This window comes from Phodopus roborovskii, unplaced genomic scaffold (genome assembly GCF_943737965.1).
Source record: "Phodopus roborovskii unplaced genomic scaffold, PHOROB, whole genome shotgun sequence".
NCBI lineage: Eukaryota > Metazoa > Chordata > Mammalia > Rodentia > Cricetidae > Phodopus > Phodopus roborovskii.
The window spans coordinates 20,685,764-20,711,027 of record NW_026125391.1 but is presented as its reverse complement, the minus strand read 5'-3'; the positions used below and the strand labels follow the sequence as shown (position 1 = coordinate 20,711,027).

Sequence of the window (25,264 nt, the reverse complement as noted above, 5' to 3'; positions counted from 1 at the left end):
CTCACGTTCAATCCTCTCAGGTCACACTTGCCATCCTTGTGACCGCCCCACCTCTCAGAAGAAGAAGAAGAACACAAAGCAAATATAAAGTTCAAGTTGTGTTGCCCATATACTCACTGGAACATGGTCAAACTCCCAGTGGTCAGCCCCTTAAAGAAAACCGAGTCCTTTCCCACATGTACCTCTGCCAGAAGCCATGGAATGTGGAGAGCTACACTTCAGCATCCTTTCCCCAGTGTTAAAGAGTTCTCTTTGATGGCTTCCTGTCTAGGCAGTTACTTTTTGGGGTGGGGGTGGGGGTTGTCGCAGAAGCCTTCCATGTCCCTATTTCTCAACTGTGAGTCTTCAGTCATCAATGCCACTGCAAAAGTCAGTGATAACATACAAGTTAATTAAAACTTAATCTGTAAAAGTCTCATGTCTAAGCCATTTAGTTGGCAGGCCATGTTACTTTGGCTATACTGTGTCTTAACTTTTTGCACTATTTTAATGTGGAATATTTTTGGAACATTAATTTCAACTTAATTATTTTTTGTGTGTATATGTGTGTACACACATGTTCGTGTGGGTGCTCATTGTGTGTACAAGTATAGATGTACAGTAGGTTTTGGAGGGGAGTAGAAGAGAAGCAGGGAGAGTCATCACCAACAATTGCTGCTTGCATTTTTATACTCAGAACTTAAGCTTAGACATCTCTCTTTCCCTGCTAGCTGCAGGAGGAAACATCAGATGGTTTATTCTAGCCCTCTTGGACTGGGTTCCTGAAACAATGTTTCTAGCCAAAAGTTAAGGGGCCATGTGGGCTAGGCCTATGCCACAAGCTGATTTCTGTGACACTGGAAATCAAAAGTATGTCTGAACCAGGCATGGTGACCTTGGAGTCAGAGGCAGATGGATCTGAGTTTGAAGACAGCCTGGTCTATAAAGAAAGCTCTGGGACAGCCAGGACTACACAGAGAAACCCTACATGGGAAGTGGGTAATATGAATAAGCTGTGGAAATGGCTCATTCAGTAAAGTGCTTATACTGAAAGCAAAAAGCACAACACCTATAGAGAAAGCCAGTCAGGGCATCATACATCTGTATTCCCAGTGCCAGAGAGGCAGAGACAGGCTGATCGGTGGGCCTGGTTGCCGTCAGTCTAGCAGAACCAGTGTGCTTCAGGTTCAGTGAGATGTCCTGTCTCAAAAAAAAAAAAAAAAAATAGAGAATGACTAGGAAGATACTGTCAACCTCCAGTGTGTGTCACACATTTATGTACAGGTGGACACATACAGATACATACATATACCTATACCACACACACAGTATGTCTATAAGAAAGTCATTGTACAACCTCAATTACAAAAGAATTCCAATTCACAACAATAACTGCATATCCTTCTTCCATAATTAATTACAAAAGTGTTTTTATTTTAAAATAATTCTACAGAATCACATTCAATTAGAAAAATACCACTTACCCTCTAGGGAGTGGGCGATAACCTAAAGATAGAAACACCTCTTTTACATCCTACTGTGTTCTATAATTGCCAGTAGTTTGAAGTCTTCCCATTCAAGCCTGGATGAGGCTCATCAGGACCTAATAGTGTACATCTAAATTATAGATTGTTCTACCAAACAAATTTAAGGCATAGACATGGGAAAAAAAGCAGATAATCACAATTTAAATCACACTTAGGAATGGCAAAGGTAGAAAATAACCAACAGTCTAACAACAGTTCAAACCATTTCCTGTTGGTGGGATTATAGGATCCTCCCCCAGGAGTCTCTCTCTCTCTCTCTTCTGTTCTCTCTCTTTTTTCACCTCTCTCTCTTTTCTCTCTCTCTCATTTTTTTGAGACAGGGTTTCTCTATGTAGCCCTTTCTCATCAGAGATCCACCTGCCGCTGTCTCCTGTGTGCTGGGATTAAAGGTGTGCACCACCTGCGCCAGGTAGGAAGGAATGACTCTGTTGAGATCTGGCTACAGTGGTTTTACCTGATGAAATGATTTCCTCATCTGTTATTCTTTATGGCCACATCTGAAACCAATGGTGAAGAGATTCTTATTTGTGTCTTCAGAGAGCTCAAGGATTTGGAGCTTTATAGACTCTCAAGTCTCTGTTTGCAAGAGTCAGAGCTTCCCTGTTAGTAGATTTTTCATTTTTTCCCTGAGACTAATCAACTGGTTGATTTGTAGGGTTCACAGGAGGTAGTAACCAATGCCAAGATGGTGTCAAACTACATCCTCTGAATTAGTCTCAACCGCTTTCAAACAGTGTCTCCCTTTGAAGAAATCAGCTCAATAGATGGGTGTGGTAGAGGTGGTTTATCACACATACATCTCCTTTAGGACTGAAGTCCTCATTTCCATAGCAGCTCAGAATGCTGGAAGCTGGTGGATCTCAGCTGACATTAACTGGGAACCACCTTAAGCCTCACCTGGCCCATGGCTGTGGTTTGTCCCCAAGGGGTGTCTGAGTCACTAAGAGACCAGTGACTGGATATAAAGAGCAGAGTAGCTTAGCTGAGGGAAGTTTGGTTGGGAAGGATCCTTGATCATCTGAAGCTCTCTGATCTCTGAGGCCTCAGGGGCAAATGAATTATCATTTGACTTCCCCCTCTGAAGAGACACGGACAGTGAGTGTTCTTAGCACACACTCAACAGATCTCTTGTTCTCCAAGCTCAAACTCAGTACTTCCCTGGGAAGGCAATGTATGAATTAGTGAGAGATGGCAGTATGGACCTATCACGTGATTCCAGGTTGCATCCTAGAGCATGATGCTTGACAGAGGTAGGTTTTATTACTTTGATCAGAGAAGATATGGATTCCAGCAAATCTTGTGATTTTTCAGCTTCACACAAATTTAGAGTAAAGGCTGGGGATTCACGTGGGAAGCGGCTTCAAGGTCTGTATTATCAGACCACGATCAGCAATCTGGGAAGGTGGGGGTGGGGGAAGGGCGGGGGGGTGGGGCAACTGTAGAGACCTTGTGTTCAAGGGAAATTATCTTTTTAATCCATAACAGAAACTCCTTATTACATATGCTCTGAGAAAATTAAATATACTTCCTAGCTCTTTTAAAACCAAAATGGAAAAAAAAACAAAACAAACAAAAACCAAACCCCAAAACATCAAACAAAACTGAAAAAAAAAAATATCAAACACCCAGTGTTAGGATAAAGCTTGGACCTTGCAGGGGAACCATGGAGGATTCCACGGCAGGCGAGGATGACCTAGACATGGGACAAATATGCCAGGCAGCTTAAGTGAGAAGTTTTATTAGAAAGGGAAATGGGGGAAGGAAAGAGGAAACAGGTAAAGAGACACAAAGACAGAGAGAGAGTGGACAGAAGAGGGAAACAGGAAAAGTCTGCCCCAGGAGAACAGCAGGAAAGAGATCGTAAAGAGAGTGTAAGTGGTCAGAGCTAGTTCTTTAAAAGGGTCCTTTGCACTTGCGTGCAGACTAGTACTCATGGAACCCTGAGCTGACCAAGGTACTGCCTGAGTACATTCTGCCAGGTGACAGGGGCAGGCCAGCATAATGCCTGAATCCTTACACCCAGGGTAGTAGGAAACACATCACCTTTTATTAGTTAACAGTTTTGCTCAAGAAGGACTTCCTAACGTTTGTTTCCAGTGTTGTACCACCAGTTCCTGTATGAGGGGAGTCAGTTGTATATATCAGTCAGTACACTAATCTGCCCATTATGTTTGCGCAGCATTCTATATTGATTTACCCAGACACTATCTGCCCTATGGGAAACACACAGACTTGCCAGCCTTCACACATGGAGACATCGGGAAAATATCAGCGACAACTCCTTGTTGCCAGCATGGGTTACTTTCTCCTAGTAAAATGACCCCACATCTGTCTTCCTAGTTTGTTCACTTGTGGAAGAATCTGTTTGACAGAAAGGTAGCTGAAGGCTCCAACTCTGATGGAATGGACCTCCACTCTCCAGGAGAATCCTGGGGCGGTATGCAAACAAGGGGCTGAGCAGAATATTTTTGGAATAATTGAGAATTACATACATGAATAAACTTGGATATGAAAAATGTTGTCACAGATGGGAGAAGCACTTGACTCATCAGCTAAGTTGCCTGAAGAGAAAATCGGGTCCCAGCTAAACATGAGATCTGCTGCATAAAATATGTTAAGGCTCTCTAAGCAAAACAGGCATTTAAACTCCAGGCAGTCAGTTGCTTCTGTACTCACATTATTTTGGACATGTTTGTGTAAAGATTGAAGGAGACTCCAAAAAAGCCAACAGGAAGTTATGAATAATCAGTGCTGTTTTTCTGATTCTTTGGGAGTCTCACAATCTAATATAAGGCAAGAAGCAAGCTTATTGGTCAAACCCAAACACAATCAATATCTTCTGAAGACCTCCATTTGGGGTGTCAAGTACCTCTAAGAGCTCAGAACCTTGAAGATTTTCTCCCTTTTGAAACCTTAATCTTCAATGAAAATCATTATCTTAGATCATGAAGGCCAAAATCTTACCTCTTGAATATTTTGCATAAAAACGATTTAACAGCAATGACAGCATATTTTAATGTTTGGGAAAGCTTTGCTGGAAAAGTTGACTCAGCCACATGGCTCCTGGGTGCTTTCGGGCAGGTACATTTGTCTGCCTGGTGACTCTATCTACTTGCATTTACACTAATTTGCTTAAGTATAGTGCTTCTAAAGCTACCACCCATGCACCAACTACGAGTAGAAAAATACAAAGCACCTTCAATATTTAAGTTCTAGTAGCTAAACCCAGGGACTTTGTATGCTAGGCCAGTGCTCTGCTCTGAGCTACATCCCAGGCCCTGTAAACATTTTTTTCCAATATATTAAATTACAAAGAGTAAAATACCCCACCCAAATCCCCATATAACATTGTGTTATGTGTGTGTGTGGTGAGATATCCACCCTGCTTGCTCCTGGGCACTGACCACACCTATTGGGGCTTGGGAATGGTACGGGTGTGACAGGGGTGGGGGTGGGGGAGACTAGGTCTAGGGTCCCGGACCCAGCTGGCTCTCTTAGTTCATGGTCGGAGACAGAGAGCATTGGGAGGCATTCTTGGGACAGGACCCTGTGACGGTTGTCTGTTTCTGGTGTAAGCGATTTCTCCCTGAATAAACATCCATCAGCCTATTGTTTCCCAGATTCTTGCTACACATATGCCTCTTGTTGTTGGTTGTTTTTTGTTTGTTTGTTTTTTCCTTTGAGGCAGGATCTCATGTAGCCTATGCTGGCCTCAGACTCACTATATAGCCAAGGATGTCTTTAAACTTCTGGTCCTCCTGCCTCAGACTCCCAGAATGCTGGGATTACGTCACATGCCATAACACCTGTTTTTTTTTGTAGTGCTAGGAATGAAGCCCAGACTTCTCGTTATCTAGGCAAGCACTCTACCAACTAAGCTATATCACCATCCAATTTTGGGGAAAATTCTTTGGGAGAAGTACCTTAAAGACAACTCCAGGTGTCATGTTAATATAATTCACAAATAGATAAGTCAGTGACCATAGGTTTCCCCCCCCACACACACACACAAGAAAGAAAATGTATTTTCTTCTGTAATCACAAAACCATTATTATACCTGTAAAAACTACCAATAATTCTTGGTATTACACAGTATAAACTACAAAGTCAATGTCTTAGTTGGGGTTTCTATTGCTATAATAAAACAGCATGACCAAAAAGTAGGTTGGGGAAGAAAGGGTTTTTTGGCTTATAGTTCCACATTATAGTTCATTATTAAAGGAAGTCAGAACTGGAACTCAAACAAGGCAGGAACCTGGAGCCAGGAGCTGACTCAGAAGCCATGGAGGGTGCTGCTTACTGGCTTGCTCCCCATGGCTTGCTCAACCTGCTTAGAATCCAGGACCAGCAGCCCAGGGATGGCACCACCCACCATGGGCTGGACCCTCTCCCATCAAATCATTAATTAAGAAAATGACTTACAGCAGCATTTTCTTAATTGAAGTCCTATCTTTTCAGATAACTCTAGCTTGTGTCAAGTTGACATAAAACTATCCAGCACAGTCAAATTGCCTTGAATGTCTCAAGAATGTCTTTTAGTCAGCCATGGTGGAATTCCAGAGCTCAAGAATCAGTCACATCTGTCTTATATAATGAGTTCTAGGCCAGCCAGGGCTACATAGTGAAACTCTGTCTCAAACAAAATGTCTCACTAAAGTTAGTTTGTTCATAATAATGTCAATTAGCATTTAAAAATGATAAGAAGTGAGTAAATATCCAAGGATACAACCCAATAAAGCTAACTATTCTTTCCTGATACAGTTATTTCTTTGATATGGGTCTAAGGGTAGTACAGGCTAACCTTGAATTTGCTTTGAAGACAAAGATAACCTTGAACTTCTTATCCCTTTGTCTTCCACTTTAAATGCTGGGATTACAGTTTGCACCACTCTGCTCAATTTGTTTTCTATGCTGGAGTTCAAACCCAGGGTTTCTCATACACTGGACAAAGGTCTCTACCAATCAACTCCACCCGTAACCTGAAGCTTCCTTTTGTTTGTATTTGTCTCCTCTGTGAAATATTGTTTCTATTGTTGGGCTTGGAAATTACTGGGTGAGGGACTCTCTCCTCACACTGATAAATTCTGGGTGAACACCTGTCCTAGTGAGTCTGTGTTCCCTTCAAATACAGGCATGCACAGGACAGGCAGAAGAGCTGTTAGTCTTTCTGTTCCCTCTGCCTGAGTATGTAGCACCATGTGTACGGTTTCCACTTCTTTTCTGACCTCCAAAGACTGAGGTCCTTCCCATCATGAGACTGTTCATTGTTTCAACCAGCTGTTACTTGCATAACCTCCTTCATAACCTCCTGGTTGCTATACTCATTACATTGTCTTATACAATGTGATCTGTGTACAGTGTTTTATCGTTTTCCATAAAGTGTAGTCATCAGTACTAAGAGGAATTCCCTAACATTTTGTCCTAAATGTAATTTGGCATTTGCTTTGCTGAATGCTTGAGTTATAAGATACTGTCAAGAGGTTATTAGTCAATGAAGACATTAGTGTCAAAATGCCAATCCCCACGGGAAGACTGGCAAAGAACTCAAATTGGTGAGGTTTGTGCTTGACCATGAAAAGCAACAATAATAATAACATAAATTGGAAAATGATTATTTAATATGCTTGGGACCAGAAGAAATGTTTCCAATTTTGGCACCTTGGGAACTCTGGAATACTTGACTGCGTCTTTCCAACTGAGCATCCTTAACCCACAATCTAAGCTGTTCCAAAACTTAAAGCTTTTTGAGCATTATGTCACTGTTCAAAAAGTTCTGGGCTTTAGAATATTTCACATTTCAAAACTTGGGGTTAGGGATGCTTGACCTCTAAGAGCTACAATATTTTCAGAAGTTTAACTGCATGACCCTGTGAGTACCTCCCTTATTTACTTAATATTTCTCTAAAGCCTGTGAAGAAGACAGAGTGCTAGTATGCTGTCTGTTGCTGTGATGAACACCATGACCTTTAAAAGCAACCCAGGGAGGAAAGGGTTTGTTTATTTGGCTTCTTCTTTCAGGTTACAGTCTAACGTTGATGGAAGTCAGGGCAGGAGGATGTTTCCTATGGGCATGCTTATTCTTGATGGTGTTCTGTGAACTTTCTTATACAATCTAGGACCCCCTGCCCAGGGATGGCACCACCACAATGGCCTGGGTCCCTCCACATCAATCAGCAGTCAAGACAATTCCCAATAGACATTGCCATAGGCCTATCTGATCTTGGCAGCCCTTCAGTTGAGACTCTGTTGGAAGCCATGTGGCCTAATCTCAGATCCCCATATGAACACTTGACCAAAGGGTCTCCATGAGGCAAAAAAAAAAAAAAAAAAAAAAAAAAAAAAAAAACAGTGGAGATGGTCTCTCACCTGAAAAAGGACCAGTGGACCTCAGTGCAACACAGCATACTGCTGAGACCATGCAGCCTGCACACTCTCTTTTCTCTCATAATATTGATGTTTCTCTTGGCAGTCACACATGGGACAGGTGTGATCATTCTTGGAAACCCCATTTTTCCCTCCAATATTTCCCCTAAAATCCTTTGGTTTCTTATAGAGAGGCATGCAGAAAGCTTATGTATGACAAGGGAACAGTTAGAGAAATACAAGCTAACTGTATGCAAGCAGCTTATGGCAAAGGGCATGATGTGCCTGGCTCGATATTTAGCCAGGGTAACAAAATGCTGAGCACTGTTATTAGTTTAAAAGTTGTTTTGATGTAAAAGTTGATGTGGTGATGTTTTGTTTATGATACAAAAAAAAAACAAAGCTTTCCTGAAGATCAGAGTGTAGAGCTAGCCACACTAGTTAGCCATAGAGGCCAGGCAAGGGTAGCACAGACCTTTAATCCCAGCACTTGGGAGACAGAGGCAGACTGATGTCTGTTAGTTCAAGGCCAACCTGATACATGAAATTGACCCAGTCTAAAAGAGAAACAGAGCTCACACAAGGTGATCTCAGTATTTAGGATACCACACCCTTAATCCCAGCACTAGAGAGGAATATAAGGTGGGAGGAAGCAGGATCTCAGTGCAGTCTGAGGTTTGGTGGAGGCAGCAGTCTGGAGATGTGATCTGAGGTCTAGTGGATTGTCCCTTTGTTCTGAGCATTGGTAGAGGTTAGAATTCTCTAGTGGCTGGTTGCTTTACTTCTCTGATCTTCAGTTTTAACCACAATATCTGTCTCTGGGTTGTTTTCACTTGTGCTACAAGTTGGGAAAAAAAGTATTTTTTTTTTTCAAACCAGAGGTTAATGCTGGAGGGTGGGAAAAACATGCTTGTTTTTGAAGTACAAAAAAGATAAAGACAGCTCAAGCTGTCATCTGGTAGTCAGACACATCTCCCACTGACATCCCTTCACTGTCTCAGGACCTGAATCCTGGGCTGCTGTGGAACCTCACCAAGACTCCCTCTTGGTTGTATCAGATGACTCTTGGTTGTGCCAAGTTGACCATTCAAACTAACCAGAACAACTAGCTTTACACAACCATGAGTTCAGAAAACCATGGAGCTCAGACATTTGCAAAGTTTGATTTCTAAGTTGTTCTTCTCAGTAAGGTTCTACTCAAAACTATTCCATTCATTTTAATCAACATCTGATTTTTTACATGGTTCAGAAGAGGAAGCCAAAGAGAAGCCAGGGACTATCCCTCTGGACCTCTGGTCAGTCACACCCAGCGTTCTTTGAAGACACTGGCAAGGTCTGAACTGAAAATGGGCAGGAGATGCTCTACCGTGCTTTCCCTCTCAACCCATCTCCCTCTCCTTCTGTCCCTCCCTTTCCCCTCTACTTCTCCCCCCCCCCCACAGACACACATCCCTACCTCAACTTGTAAATGGCAAGACCAAGTGTTGGGGCTGCCCAAGACTTCCATTGTACTATCACATGCCTTGATGCTGGACATGGAGCTATAGCATTTAATTTTGTCCTGCTGGTGGGTCCCACCCCTCTTTCTTGTGGCCCATTGCTTCATCTGGGAATGGAGCTTTGTGTCACTGTACATTTGAAGTAAGTAATTTGTCTTTATTTTTGATTTTCTTGAAACAGATTTTTTTTTCTGTTCTGGCTGTCCTCGTACTCACCATGTAGACCAGGCTGGCCTTGAACTCACAGAGATCTACCTGCTTCTGCCTCCAGAGTGCTGGGATAAAAGATGTGGGACAACACCACCCAGCTTATTTTTTAAATTTTGTTTTGTTTTGAGACAGGGTTTTTTGGTGTGTGTTGTGTGTGTGTGTGTGTGTGTGTGTGTGTGTGTGTGTGTGTGTGTGTGTGTGTGTAATAACTCTGGTTGTCCTGAAACTCACTCTATAGACCAGGCTGGCCCAAAAATTCATAGAGATCCAGCTGCCTCTGCCTCCCGAGTGCTGGGATTAAAGGTGTGTGCCACCACTGCCCAGCTGAGAAAGTTTATTATAGGTATGTGGAAGCGTATAGTCAGAGGGGCAGGGACATCTGGGAGAGCCCAGAGTGATGACCAGACTGAGCTGGGCCACATGGGAGATGGGGAGGGGAATGGAGAGAGGAGAGAGGGGAACCAGAAAGGCCTGAGAGGGGAAAGGTAACCAAAATGCTGGATTCTATAGGGAAGAGTCTCTGGGGAAAGAAGGGCAACCCAGCCCCTGGGCTGCAGAGTTCAGGGTAGGGAGAAGGATGTGCCAGCCATACCCTTTAACAGGTAGGGACTGAGGGATGCTAGGGGACCTGGAGGCCAGGTCTACTTTGATATGTTAAGGAGGCACCTCAGCCATTGTCCCAGGGTTTGAGAACACCAAGGAGCAGAGTTTTCAGGAGTAAACACCTGGAAAGTCTATTATCATAGTTACTTCTACTGGCCCTTCTCCCACCTTTGCACCCAAACCCCTACTCTTCCTTGGGTGTGACATAAGCTTGGACAGCCTACATTCTTTTTTAAAAGCAGCATATACTGGTTGGCACCCCCACAGTGGCTTGTAACCTATTTGTAACTCCAGTCCCAGGGGATCTGAAACCCTCTTCCGACCTTTAGGGGCACCAGACGTGCTTCTGGTCACATACATGCTTGTAGTCCCATGGATACAAAACACTCATACACATAAATCTTTTTTTAAATGCAAAGCTAATCCTGCTATCATTTACACCCTGTGTGATCTGACTCCCAAACACCCCTATGACCTCTGTGTCCAACCCACTCTCTGCTCATTCTTTCCACCTAGTTCTTTTCAGTTTTCTTCACTTTAGGGTTTTGAATTTGCTGTTGTCTGAACTGGAGCAGGACAATCCTCACTTCCTGCCTTTCGATTTTTGTTCGGACGATGTGTAAGCTACATGTTTTGATGCTGCAACACAATACAATCTTAAGGGAGAAACTTTGAGTTTGGCTCATTGTGGCTATAAACTACCTGGTGAAGCTTGGTCACCTTGTGTATGCTGTCAGGAAGCTGATGATTCATGGTACCCAGGGCTTTCTCTTTTTATTCAGCTCTGCCAGGTCATCCAATGGTGCTACTCTTATGGGGGTGGGGGGTTCTACCCACTTCAATTAATCTGACCTAGAAACCCTCTCACAGACATGTCCAAAGGTTGATGGTGACTCTAAACCCTGTCAAGATTAATCACCACAGACAGCAGCCTTCCATCAACCTATCATCAATCCTTTGATTCATTTTACATCACAGGTTTTTTTTTTTTTTAAGCTTGAGCTTTTTATTCATTTATTTTTTATTTTATTGGTGTTTTGCCTGTGTGTGTGTTTGTCTGTGTGAGGGTGCTGGATCCTGGGGTTACAGTTTTGAGCTGCCATATGGGAACTGAACACGGGTACCCTGGAAGAGCAGCCATCTCTCCTAAGTGCTGAGCCATCTCTCTAGCCCCACATCACAGTTCTTATGTGATTCTTTAAATGTACGGAGCTGAGACTTGTTCTGTGTTTGTATCCCTAGGATCCGGAATAGTGCCTGGCACAAAATACGTGCTCAATAAATAGTACTGATAATGAACGAGAGAATAAATTATATTCTAGCACAGTGCTCAACAGTGTTACTGAGAGTAAATTAATCTTCTTCTCCTAAAGAAACGTTAAGTCAAGTTATCCCTAAATACATATCCGCTCAATAAACGCTTAACGCACCGAGCGTGCCTCAACCCCAGCAGGACATTCCATAACACAAGAGGTCCTCGCAGTCTGTGCGAAAGTTTGTTACTAGCAGCAGAAACAGCCAGATAGGAAACTTCCACAGGGAGAAACAATCTGGCTGTTCACCTGGTGGCAGTCAAGGAACAGCCAAGTAGAGGATGGAAGCCTGTTCCCAGTGCACGAGGAACCATTTCAGTCTGCAAGCCCCGGGGAGGCCAGAACTTGTTTTACCTGCCCCAGACTTACCCGCAGACAATCACACCATTCCCTTAATAGTTATATTGGTGCTATAACTGAAAGGAGGAGCCGGGCAGCGAGAACGTTAAATCTGACATTTAAAACTATATGATCTTTGTTAGGATCCATTTCCTTCATAAAGCGAGGCACTCCCCATGCACTTAGGGTGAGGTCTGCATATTCGCCTACCCTCTCCCCAGCCCCAATCACACACATCGCAGATATTTAACTTGGGAGCCCACAGTTTCCTTCGTCAAGGTTTCTCTGACCCGCGTTTCTGAGAGCTAAGGCAGGAACTACGTCACTGAGCACCAAGGCAACCGCTCAGCAGCTACCGAGGCGCAAGGAAGGAACGAAGCGGCAACCCCGGGACCTGCACAGTCGGCCCTTCCCGGCAACCCTCGGCGTCTCTCCTAGTTGGCCCCCCACAAGCCCTTGCGCGAGCATGGGCGGAGTTGACCTCTAGGGGCGCTACCAAGTGCAAAGTATAGGGGGGTGCTCTGGCCGAGCTCTCTGCGAACGAGGGGGGCGAGAGATACGCAAATCGGAGAGTTGAGGATAGAGCACAGAAAAATTCGATGGAGAGCAAATCGGAGTTGGAGGTGCCCCAGAGAGCTGGACTTTCCCCTCTCGTGAGCCTGGCGAGCCTCCAGCATCCCCCTCCGCTTCGCACTTGGTCCGTCCCACTAGGAGCGACCCCGGCATCACGTGTTCCTCCAGGTCCTCTGCAGGAGCGTGTGTTCTGACTTGGGCACGCTGAGCCATGGCAGCTCTGCTGAGACCCGCGCGTTGGCTGCTCGGGGCCGCGGCCACCCCGCGCCTGCCGCTGTCCCTGCGCCTCCTTGCGGGCGGCCCGGGCCGGCTGTTCTCCGTCTCTCGGGTGGCTGCCGCGGGTGGCAGGCCGCCTGCGGGGTGAGTAGCGGACCCCCTTCCTCCTGCCGGCGCACGGGCCGATGTCGGGCTGGCATGCTCAGGCTCCGCGCCCCCCGTAGCTCAGGCATGAGCCCCCCATGTTTTGGACAGTGCCTTGCCGGTGGTTTCGGGGTGACAAGGTTGAGCGTCTCGAGAAGGTCATGGTCGAGGGCATGGCTGGCTTCCGGCTCGCTGCTCTCGGTCGCCACCTGCTCTTGGGCTGCGGACGGCCGGGGAAGCGGAGGAGTTTTTGGGGGGCTGCTGCAGTGGGTGCAGGCGGTGTGCCCTTCCTTAGGAGTTCCCTTTTTGGGACAGTGACAAGTCCCACACTGTTGGTCAGCAACCTTAGTATGTCGTCTTCATTATTTCCTGGGGGTGGGGTTTGAAGTTTTGAGTGACCCAAGGGTAGCTTAGTTTAGAGCATGACATTTGATTATGGCCAGTTCGGGTTTTTGCCTGCGTTTTGTTGAACGGAGTTTTTTCCTTCAGTGTTTACACCGATGTCATGGGTTGGACATTGTCGCAGCAGAATAGGTTAATGAACACATGCAAAGCACAGTGTTGGGGGTCTATCTAGGTATGCAAAAACAAGTTCAATACCCAGTTAGTGTCAAGTATTTGTGTGAGTACATTGCCATGGGTTGTGCTTATGGGGAGTATTCTAATCAGAAAAAAGAAGGTGTGCACTTAGGTTTCAGCACCAGAGAGAAATTGACAATTGAAGGACCCACAAAAGAACTTTGGGGTCTAGCAAGGAGATTCTGGAGTGGGGAGCCATGGACTGAGGGTGCTTCAGTTTATATGCACTGTGCTGTTAGATAAATCACTCAACATCCCAGGTCATGGTTTCTTTAGGTACACAGGTGGACACAGTAGGAGTACTTCATGACATGTAGTAACTGCTTTACTACAGTACTAGAAGTAACTGTCTTCTTCGTGGGCCGGCCTGGCACTGTGTGTAATTAGATGAAGGAAACACTTACGGTTTCTCAGCAGTAGTTATACATCTTTGGAGTGGCGCTTCTTGTAATTTGGGTCCTTGCCCATGTTTTTGTGTGAGGTCTGAACAGTGAACCTGTAGCAGTCATGTCTCTGTTTTTCCACTTCTCCTCATTGCTTAGCTTTCATTTCTTTTGGGAGAGTAGTGCCAGTCCCTCTTACATTCCTTTAGTCCAGGGGTCCTCAACCTGTGGGCCAAGACCCATTTGGTGTTACACGTCAGATATCCTGCATATTAGGTATTTACATTACAGTTCATAACAGTAGCAAAATTACAGTTATGAAGTAGCAATTAAATAGTGCTATGGTTGAGTGTCACCACAACACAAGGAACTGTATTAAAGGGTCACAGCATCAGGAAGGTTGAGAACCAAGGCTCTCTAGTCCTTAACGTTAGGCCAGGGGCCAGTGTGGCAGTGCTGTTGTTGATTGTGATGCCGTTGTGTTTGGGAAACATTGAACAGATTTTAGTGCCAGGCTTTTGGTCTGGATGTCAGATCTGGGTTCCATTTCTTTGCTGGATCATCTTAGACCTTTCACTTGCTTCTCTGAACCCTGTCTTGTCTGTAAGGGAGAGGTGCCAGATGCCTTTGTTGTAAAAATTTTGTCATTCAGGACTCAGGTGTCTCTATAGAAAGAAGCTTTGTTTTAACTTGATTCAAAAAAATGATGTTGTGGGCCGGCAAGGTGGCTCATTAGAAAAGGCACTTTGCCTGCATGCCTGGTGACCCCTGTTTGACCTCAGTTTGATCCCCATATCTACACGGAAGGAGAGAAAGGCTCCTGTAACTTGTCCCCTGACTTCCACATGTATGCACACACAAGATACATAAAAGTAAGTAGTGACATCACTGAATCTGAGTCTTGTCAATGGCAGGACTCACCTGTGTCTCTACTTATTCTCTGTTTCTGTTGTAAAAAGTAGCTGTTTGAGCAGAGTGCTGGCCTCTTTCACAGAGCCACATGCTCAGGTCTCAGTAGGCAATAAATAAAATATTTGCTTTCTTTCCCTGGACTTTGAACACCTTTCTCTACAGTCTCCCGTCCTACTGCGTCTTTTGGTTTTCCCAGTCAGGGTTTCTCTGTGTATTCCCTGGCTGTGTCCTGGAACTCACTCTGTAGACCAGTTTGGCCTTGAACTCACAGAGCTCCACCTGCTTCTACCTCCAGAGTGCTGGGATTAAAGGCATGTGCTGCCACCGCCTGGCTAGCCCACAACTTCTGAGCCTGCCTAGAGCTTTGTTATCTGAAAAATATAACCTTCTCTCGGCTCTATTTTTTCTAGAAGCTTCCCAATCAGTCTCTTTCTTGCCCATGGTCTCCTGTCTCCTTTGTTCATTTTTCATTTATTCTTCTACTTTGTTCTCATTCCCCTGGCTGAGGCCATCAATGTGTTACTACTTTGTTTTTTTGAGACAGAATGTATGTAGCCCAGGCTGACCTCAAAGTCACAGAGAACTTCCTGCCTCTGCCTCCCGAGTCCCGAGTGCTGAAATTAAATGTGTGTGTCATATGCCTAGATTCTTTACGGTTTTGTTTTTCTTTTGTTTTAAATCTTTTTGGTGTGTGTGTGTGTGTGTGTGTTGTGTGTGTTACCTTCTGAGGCCAGAAGAATGTGTCAGAGCCCCTGGAGTTACATGTAGTTATGACTGTCTGGGTTGGGTGGTGGGAACTGAACTTGGGTCCTGTGGAAGAACAGGGAGCATTCTTGACTGCTAAGCCACCTCTCCAGCCCCATTAATTTTTTAAGCTGTAAAACTCATGTTCCTTGAGCAATAACTAAATTACAGAGGGAAAACACCAAAAGTCTTCCTTAACTATCACTCAGAGAGAGAGAGCCATTGGTGTACCGCCAGTGTATCTTTCCAGTCATTTATGAATATGTGGCCATATATTGACTGCTCTTCATTTTTACAGAAGACGTCACAATCGCCACATCTGTGTTCTGGGCCCGAATCTCTGGCATTACTTTCTTCTGCTTTCTTTTCCATGATGTCCCTTCCTGGTGCTGGGATGGCACTGTCAGCTTCTTGTGCCTCAGGATTTTTTTTTAACCTGCCTCCCTAGTGCTTGTCTCCATGCTGATATATTAGATGCACACACCCTTGGAGGCTTTGCTGTCATGTGTTAGATGCACTTGCACTTAGAGGCTTTCCTGCAGGTGGCTTACAGCTTCTCACTTTGTGCCTTCTCCTTGTAGATGACACTTTTGTTCTCAGTGTCTAAGACACTGCTTGCCTCTCTAGCACTGGTAGCTGCATTGCTTCTCCTGGATGTGGACTGTCAGTTGGATAGCTCCCTCTTGCTGAGCTACAGGTACTTTAGACCCAACACATCTTGAATGGAACTCGACTTTTCTCCCAAGCCTGTGCTGAGCATTGGCTCTTTCTTTTAATAAGAAAGGGCCCACATGTATTTATATTTACTCTCCCCCCCCCCCAACAGCTCCTTGTCTCCCTTCATCAACAAGTGATGAAATCCTGGAGTTCTGCTTTGTCTGGAGCGGATACCCCATCTCTTCGCCACCATCATCCTTTCTCTAGAGTTCCTGATAAACTTGTGTCATTTCTGTTTCTGGTTCACAATTAAGCACTCTGACTCCTGATGTTTCCAGGGTAAGGCCCTGCCTGGTACCTTCATGGGTGCCTTGGAAATGGGATGCCTCACCTCTTTTGTCTTTCCATGGCAAGCTGTAAAAACTACAGCAGACAGCAGGCACTTATTTCCCTAGGAATCTTGAAAGGGCATAGTCTGATTGTGAAGCTCTGGTCAGGACTGAGACTGTCTTTTCAAGCTTCCAGATAATAGGGGTGCTGAGACTGTCTTTTCAAGCTTCCAGATAATAGGGGTGCTGTGGGGCTGAGTCAGGGCAAGCCTCCAAATAATAGAGGTGCTATGGGGCTGAGTCAGGGGGGCCCACTGGGCCAAGGTGCATATCTTTCTGCCTTTGTGGTTTCGTTTTTCTACTGAGACATCCGCTCCCCCTGATAGCTTTTTCAGCTGCTGCTTCCATGAGTCCATTGATGTCTTCTCAGCTCCTGTATGAGTGAAATGCCAGCAGCCCTGTTCCCCAGATGCTATTACCTGTGACACTGTAAACACATTGTTCCCTAAAGGCGAGGACTTTATCTTACTGTTTTGCCTCCCTGGATGTCTACTTTGTTCATGGAGTAGGGGTCAAATATTTGTTGAACAAATCAGGGAATGCCGCAGACATTGAGAGAGGGATACATGAGATGAAGATTAGAGGCACTTGGTCCCTCTGGGCTGGAGTGTGGTTCTCTATGCTCACCTTGTTCTTGTTTTCCAGCTCTGCTGTGTCTGAGTGGATTAATAGCATTATTGAGTGAGAATTATTAGCATCTCTTGATCTGTTTTCAAAATCAAAGCATCCAGAGATGTGCATCCCTGTATTCTTGGGTCTTGCTCTTCAGTTTCCCTTTTAATAATTCTTCTGGCCCTTCCTTACCTTCTCCATGAGGAGGGTAAGGGGGTGGCTTTCCTGTCTCCTGTTTTTTTCTGAAGCTGCTTATGTATCTCCTGATGTTTCCTCATGTTTCAGAAGAATGATAAATCCTCATGTTTCAGAAGAATGATAAACTAAGTCTGTGTGAACGTAGATCTGGATTAACGGTGTGGCTGGCCTAAAGTTGAAGATTACTGGTCTCTATGAGCGTTGTCATTGGATGAAAAGAGAACTTTCCCTTTTTACATGACATTTGGAAATCTCTTAGAGTCTGAACCCTTTAGGCCTGTAAAACCCAAGCCTCTGCCCCCCTGTGTATAAGTTTGTGAGTAGTAGAAAGCTGTGACAGTCCATTTGTTGATGTTCCATGCTTATAAGATGATACTTTATTGGTATTTCACAGAGAAGGGCAGTCACATTTGTTTTCAGACCAACCACCCGTGTGTGTGCGTGTGTGCATAGGTGCCTGTATGTTTCTTTCTTATGTGTGTAGGTGCATATGCCACAGTGCACATATGAAGTTAGAGGACAACTTCCCGAGGCTCTTCTCACCTTCCACTGTTTGAATCCAGGGAGAACTCAAGTCAGACTTGGAGGCAAAGTGCTTTGGTCATTGAGCGCCTCCCAGACCCAAGAGTGAGCCACCTCTTTCAAGACAACATGTGCTGTGCATTCAGTGTTAAAGAAGTCCATGGACTTGGAAGGCACACTTTGATCTTGTGATCTGGTGAAATCTGGTACCACAAGCTCCATGGCTGATTTCGGTAGGACCTCGACCTAGAGGAGGATTTTGAATATGATGGATCTTGACAAAATTTATTTATAGACTATGAGAAAAAGCCAGTATGACCGGTTAGAAATGGTGTTACTACTGCAGACTGGGGTCTCGATTGGTGGCTTGGAACTGAAGATCTTCCTTTCCCGGAGAGAGAACAGCAAGCTGGTGAGAGTGTTAGAGCTGTGAACAAGCAAGGGTCCCATTAACACAAATCTTCATCCAGCCAGGCCTCTTTGCATGTGTAGTAATCACAGCTCGTTCTCTGGGCTGATAATCTAAGTTGGGAAACGGAAGCTTCTCAGATTGTGCTACTGAGATAGTCTTGAATGTGTTTTAGATGCTGAAGGGGATGGCTTATAGATAGAAAATGCATTTCAAAAAGAGTTTAAAGATTCTTTTAAAGATTTATTTATTATGTACAGAGTGTTCTTGCACTTATGCCAGAACTCATTATAGAAGGTTGTGAACCATCATATGGTTGTTGGGAATTGAACTCAAGACCTCTGGAAGAGCAACCAGTGCTCTTAACCTTTGAGCCATGTCTCCAGCCCAAGATTTTATTCTTAATAATGTGTATCTTGCGTACACACGAGTACAGGTGTGTGCATAGGCCAGAAGAAGGTGTCAGATAATCCGGAGTTGGAGTTACCATGAGAGCCTTCTGACATGGATGCTGGGAAGCAAACGAGGGTGCTCTGCAAGAGCAGTATGTGGCTCTTTGTGGCTGAGCAGTGCTTTTAGCTCCATAAAAACATGTTTCTTAAAACGCAACAATGATGTGTTATGAATTTAAGAATTAAAGGCCAATAAGCATGTAATGATATAAGACCTGGAGGAGATCTTTAGAATCTAGTTCATGCCCTTCTAATTGTATAGATTCTGGGTGGGGGGGGGGGGGAATCTTGCTTCATTTCACACCATAGGGCCAAATCTGGTTAGTGCATTCTCCAGCACTTCTATCACTAAGATGGGAAAACAGCCCTTTGGAATGGAGAAGCCTGATATAGAGGGGAGGTCTAGACTGAGAAGAATTATTGCTTCAGGACGGCAGCTGGGAGCAAGTTCAAAAGGGCTGCTAGTGCTTTTCTGCTACAAGGTTCCTAGACTTCACATATGAAACCATGTTGGGAGAGAGCTGAGTTTGGCAAGAGTTTGGAGAATCGTGGTTTTATAGTATTATAACTTAATTTTACAAAAGTTTTTTTTTTTTAAACCACAAATTTACTGAGTGTTTTTCATAATAAGAGAGCTATTACTTGGCAGATGGTTGTGGTGGCACATGCCTTTAACCCAGCACTCAGGAGGCAGAGACAGTTAAATCTCTGAATTCAAGGCCAGCCTTGTCTACAGAGCTAGTTCTAAGACAGCTAGTTTGTTAAACAGAGAGACCCTGTCTTGAAAAACTAAGTTGGGGTAGAGGGCTATTACTTGTTGAGTATTGTTTTATTAGGGTTAGAAGCTGCCCGCCACCCCACCCACACCCCCATCCCCCCACCCCCATTCTCCTACATTTTCACAGTGTAGACTGTGGTTAGCCCTGGGTCTTCTTGGGGTTGGGCAGGGTGTTATCACTGAGCTGCGTTGACAGCTCTAGGCAGACATTTTTGTCCCAGTGAAGAATCTAACGCTTAGGAAGGCTGATGAGTCTCTCGGTTACACAGCTTTTGCAGTGCAGTGCAGCTTAGGTTTGAACGGGTCTAAAAATGGTGTTCAGATTTCTTCTGACATTCTGAGGAGAGGTGATGCTGTAGGAGATGCTGTGGCTGATTATGTTTGCTAAACTCACTTGCCAGACCGGAAGGGCACTTTGTCACTGTTGTCCAGGCGTGGAGTGTTGATTGTGTTCTGCCTGCAGATTCTTACTTGTCATTAGGCCCATTCTGAGTACTTACTATTTAAACCTTTAATTTTTTTTTATTGGTCTTAGATTTTAACTGACATTTAAAAAGTTTTTATATGTATGTTTTGCCTGTGTGTGTGTGTGTGTGTGTGTGTTCACCATGTGCATATAGTGCCCATGGAAACCAGAAGAGGCCTTCAGATCCCCTGGAACTGGATAGTTCCCTGTGTGTGCTAGGGATTGAACTCAGATCTTGAAGAGCAGCCAGTGCTTTTAACCACTGAGCCATCTCTCAAGCTCTTAAACTAACATTTTTTATAACTTTATTTTGCTTATGCAAATATGCAAAAATGTTAATAAGAGCTAGATGTGATAGTTATTATTATTATTTATCTTCAAAAAGTAAACCTACAGAAATGGAAAAAACTTGCCTAAATGCAGTGTCAAAACCATCGTGCCTGAAAGTGTGCCCTCTTAGTTAAAAAATATTTGTTTAGTTTTGTTTGTGTGAGTGTTTTCCCACAGATATACCTGGATACCACATGAGTGCCTGGTGCCCATGGAGGCCAGGAGCTGGAGTCACAGCTGGCTGTGAGCTGCCATGTGGGTGCTGGGAACTGAACCTGGGTCCTGGAAGAGCAGCCTGTGCTTTGATCACTAAAACCATCTCTTTTGTTCCATCCTCTTAAGGTTTAGGCATGGAGACTTCTCGGGCTAATCTAAGAGCATCTGAGACTGAGTAATTTATTAAGGTGTAGAAAAAACATTGTTTTTTCCCAGCTTTGGGGCCCCAGAATCCATAGTGCTTATAAGACTTAAACTACTTGCTTCATTGTATTGGAGGCTCCCTGTTACCTAGTTGTTCGTATCTAGGTTTAATTTTGACCACTTCTCAGTGTGGCTCTGCATTGCAGCCGGGTGAGATGTCTTTGATGTTCTTGTGACACATGGGGCTTGTATCCAAGGGAACACCCCAAATGCACATATTGGTTCTGTTGTCACATCTTTAACTAGTTTTTTCTGTGATTTGGGGAATACTTGTCAGTTTACTCATGTGTAAGGTGGAGCTATTGTAATAATTTACTACTACTTAGCATGGATTTAAAGGTAGCTATTCACTTTTTTGTTCTATATTCCTATCCTTATCTTTAACCCTGATAGCACCAAAGTGACTTTAAACCAAGTCATAAAGCAGAGGAGAAGAGTTGAAAGAATGTGTGAACAGCTTGGTGCATATTCAGTTAAAGAAAAGAGTAACATTTGAGTAAAGAGTTTATTTGAAACAAAAGCATGGTGATCATTAAAAAAAAAAAAAAATCTATGGTTAGAGAGTATATATGACCCAGGTTATAATTGGGCAGAAATTCTGAACTTCACTAGAGAAGACAGACTTCATGTGAGTGTGAAAAATGGGTCATTAACAAATTGTAAATCAAAACACTGATGAGCTATCTCTCCTGGAAGAATGGTTACTTAAAACACTGAAAACTAAATGCCATCAGTGATATAAACAGCCCTCATTCACTGCTGTAGGAACACACATTTCATAGCTATTTTGAAAGCTAGTTTCATAGCCAAGTATTTACCCAAATGAGATCAGCACTTACCTCCTCACAAAAATTGCATGCATTGATAAAAACCAAGATAACCCTCAATAGCTGAGTTAAAGTAAATTTACTCACACTATGAAATATTATACATCTATAAAAAAAATGAACTCTCATACTGTGAAAAGACACAGAAGAATGAGATGTTTATTCCAAGATGAAAGAAGCCATTCTAAAATGGCTACATGTTACTGTGCAGTTGTGTGACAGCCTGGACAAGACCACTGAAGGAGTGTAGAATGACCTGCATTTGCCATGGATTAGGAAGAAACCCAGAGCAATGATGGGGTGGGACACAGGACACAGTGACATCATTCTGTAAGCTCCTGGGACAATGGCTACCTACTGTGTTTGCCAGTGTAGGAATCTGTTACACAGTTGCCAGTGTCAGCTAGCGTTTCTTAGTCAGGGTTACTAGTAGAACACCATGACAAAAGCAAGTTGGGGAAGACAGGGTTTGTTTGGCTTACATTTTCGCATTGTAGTCCATTATTGAAGGAAATCAAGACAGGAACTCAATCAGGGCAGGAACCTGGAGGCAGGAGCTGATGCAGAGGCCATGGAGAGGTGCTGCTTATTGGCTTGCTCCCATGGCTTGCTCAGCCTACTCTCTTATAGAACCCAGACCCAGCAGCCCGGGGTGGTACCACCCACAGTGGGCTGAGTCCATTAACTTCAGTCACATTAAGAAAATGCCCCACAGGCTTTCTTATAGCTTGATCTTATGGAGGCATTTGCTCTATTGAAGCTCCCTCCTCTCTGATGGCTCACTTGTGTCATGTTGACATAAAATCGGCCCAGACAGGGAGGTACCAGTTAACACTGGTTTGTTTGTTATTCTAACAAACACAGGACACTAATGTGGCTTGGTGTATGGGGAAATTGGAGAGGAAGGTGTATGTGCGTGAGCTGTACTTTTCTGAATGCTTCAAAAAATGGTGCAGGTTTAGACGTGATTGAGTGGTTCAAGTTTATCATCTGGTACCAAAAATGTTGACACTGCCACATTATTAGTATTGTTTAAAAATAAAAAGACAGAAAAATCCATGGGTAACTGGAATGTGAGTGTAGTGTACCAGAGTCTCAGGGTAAAATGAGGTGTGTAACTTAAAACGAGGAAGCTGTTATCGGTGATAGCTGCATGAGATGAGACAAGTTTCCTTCTATGGTCCCATCATTTGGGGCATTAGAATTTGGGGGCAGGACACTCCAGTTTGTACAGGCCTGTTTTGTGGGCTCCTAACTTATGTGGACCCAACTTGGCCAACCATGGGCATGTCCCTCTCCTTTCTGGCACAGCATGCCTCTTGCTTGTGACCTAAAGCTCCTGTTCCTTCTAGGTTTGTCAGAGCTGACTTCTAGGTTTAGGTCAGGGTAGAACATTTGCTTTGCATGTGAGAGGCCCTGGTTTAGTCACCAGCCTTGTAAGAGAAAATGAACGGGGGGGGGGGTGTCAATTCTGGACTCTCTGGACTGTGTTATTAATGTACACTAGCACTTAAAGCTCCATTAAAGAAAGTGTGTGTGCTTTTTAGTAGTCATCAGATTTGGATTGTGTACAAGTTAGTGAGTTCACTTTAACTGCTCAAAAAGTTTTGCATTAATATGAATTTTTGCTCATTATTCCGAGTTAAACACTGCTGCTCTCTTTACCACACACTAAGGACATAGTTTTTGATGATTATCACAGTAAGAAATAAATGAAATGATCATTGAGACTTTTGATAAATAGGAGGAAACATGCATCTTCTCTGGTGTGTGAAAGATAACCTATCATTTAAGTAATTCTGCTCACTTAACAAACAGCAGTCTATACATGCAAGCGTGTGTGTGAACGCACATGTGTTCTCTCTCTCTCTCTCTCTCACACACACACACACACACACACACACACACACACACAGAGGATATCATCTTATTTGGTAGTGTCCCTACTCCCCCACCATAGTTTCTGATTTATTTCTGTTTTTGATGGCTGAGTGATTATGATTTGTTCTGGTCACCAAGGTATAGTTTCTACTCCAGTATCAATTATACACTCTGGTTTGCATTTCCGTGTGACAGAGCTTTGGCTGCCACTTCATATACACAGTCAGTTTGTGGCTGGCTAATAACATAGGAAAAGTGGCTTTTGGGGGAGCTGAGATCAAGCCCCATATCTTTTTCATGCTAAGTCCATGCTCCATCACTCAGTTACATACTTAGCTCCTATAGTTTTATTTTTAAGCTCACCACTGAGTGGTAAAAGGGTTGTATGCCAGAAAATGTGGTTGTCATCCTCAAGGCATTTTCTGAATTAATATTTTTAAATATAATGCTTAGTATAACTTAGTGGCAATTGAAATTAAGATATTTGGGATAGATCCCTAAGAATTAAATATGCTAAAAGTGGGATACATGAATTGAGAGAAAGCCTTTGACATGTAAGTTTTAATTTTTAAGTCTGATATTTGTAAATCAAGTACAGTAATTATTCCTATAGTATGAAATACTTTTGCACAGTTTAAAAGTTGAGTTGTATATTAGACTGTATTGTTAAAATATTGATTTAAAGAGTTGTTTGTCCTGGTGCTTGATTAGCAAAGGTCCTGTCCTCGTACTGCATAGTCCGTGGCACAGGCCTGACATGCCAGCAGAGCTGAAGGCAGGAGAATTAGAAGTTCAAAGTCATTATTGGTTCCATAGGAAGTTCCAAGCCAGCTTAACTAAATGAGATCCTGTTTCAAAAAACAAAGAAAAAAAAAAGGTTATTTATTCTGTAGAAACATATATTATTCTGGTCCTAACTAATTTCTTACCTGACATCTTTAAAATTAATACTGCTTAAGTCCAGAAGTGCAGTTTTAAGAAGTACAGTTTTATTTTTAACAGTTCCTATTTTAAAGAGTTAGGGAAGTATTCAGGTATTGTGTTGACAAATGCAAGGCTGTGGAATTGAGGGGCTTCTGTCTATTTAGGTAGACTGGAAATGATGTGGGCTTGAATGAGCCTGTAAAGTAAATGCATAGCCTTAACTTGGAATTAACTTCTTTTTCTAGGTTAAAAAATTAAGTTCATAGTAAGCTCATGCTAAAACAAAACCTTGAAGGTAGTTTTTGAGTTTGGAGCACTCCTTGGCCTTTTGTCTTTTTTATACAAACAAGAAGTGTTTCAGTTTCCTTCATTAAGGAAACATAATTTGGCTCTTTAGTTTGAAATGATTTCATGTTGAAGGTTATCAATACATGCAGAATCAATTAGAATTTAGCATGCGCACACGTGTGTGCGCACATGTAAAACAAAAGTCAAAACTTAAATTTGTTTCCAGTTTCTATTTCTCTGAGTACTTTTGCTATTGCGTTGAAATATTAGGTATTTAGTGACTGCCAGAACTTGGTATAATCTTCGCACAAACGATACCCTGACTAAATAGCAATTTAGTTTATTTCTAATTGTATTTCATTTCATAGCGAGCCACTGAGCCAAGCCAGGTTATATGCCATTGCTGCTGAAAAGAGGGATCTTCAAGAAGAGCCCGCTCCTGTGAGAAGGAATAACAGCCAGTTCGATTGGGCTCTGATGAGACTGGATAATTCTGTCCGAAGAACGGGTCGCATCACCAAGGGACTTCTGCAGAAAGTCTTTGAGAGCACATGTCGCTCAGGTATTTCAGAGTGTCTCTGTAGGAAGTTGAAGTTTTAAACTAGTGTATGGAAGCTCACTGTGGGAGCGTTTGATACTGTCAACTGTGACCACAATCCTCCTGGCCTTCCAGTTCATCCAGGCAGAGTTTGGAGTGACTTGGAAA

General features: G+C 43.6%; 1 protein-coding gene across 1 annotated transcript in view; it reads left to right on the top strand.

Moving 5' to 3' along the window:
- Positions 1-12,594: 12,594 nt before the first annotated feature.
- Positions 12,595-25,264, top strand: part of Lrpprc (leucine rich pentatricopeptide repeat containing) — an 82,765-nt gene continuing 70,095 nt past the window's right edge. The window contains exons 1-2 of the mRNA XM_051175193.1: positions 12,595-12,787; positions 24,927-25,120. Coding sequence (XP_051031150.1) covers positions 12,639-12,787; positions 24,927-25,120 — 343 coding nt within the window. The 5' untranslated portion in view covers positions 12,595-12,638. The remainder of the gene's footprint in view (positions 12,788-24,926; positions 25,121-25,264) is intronic.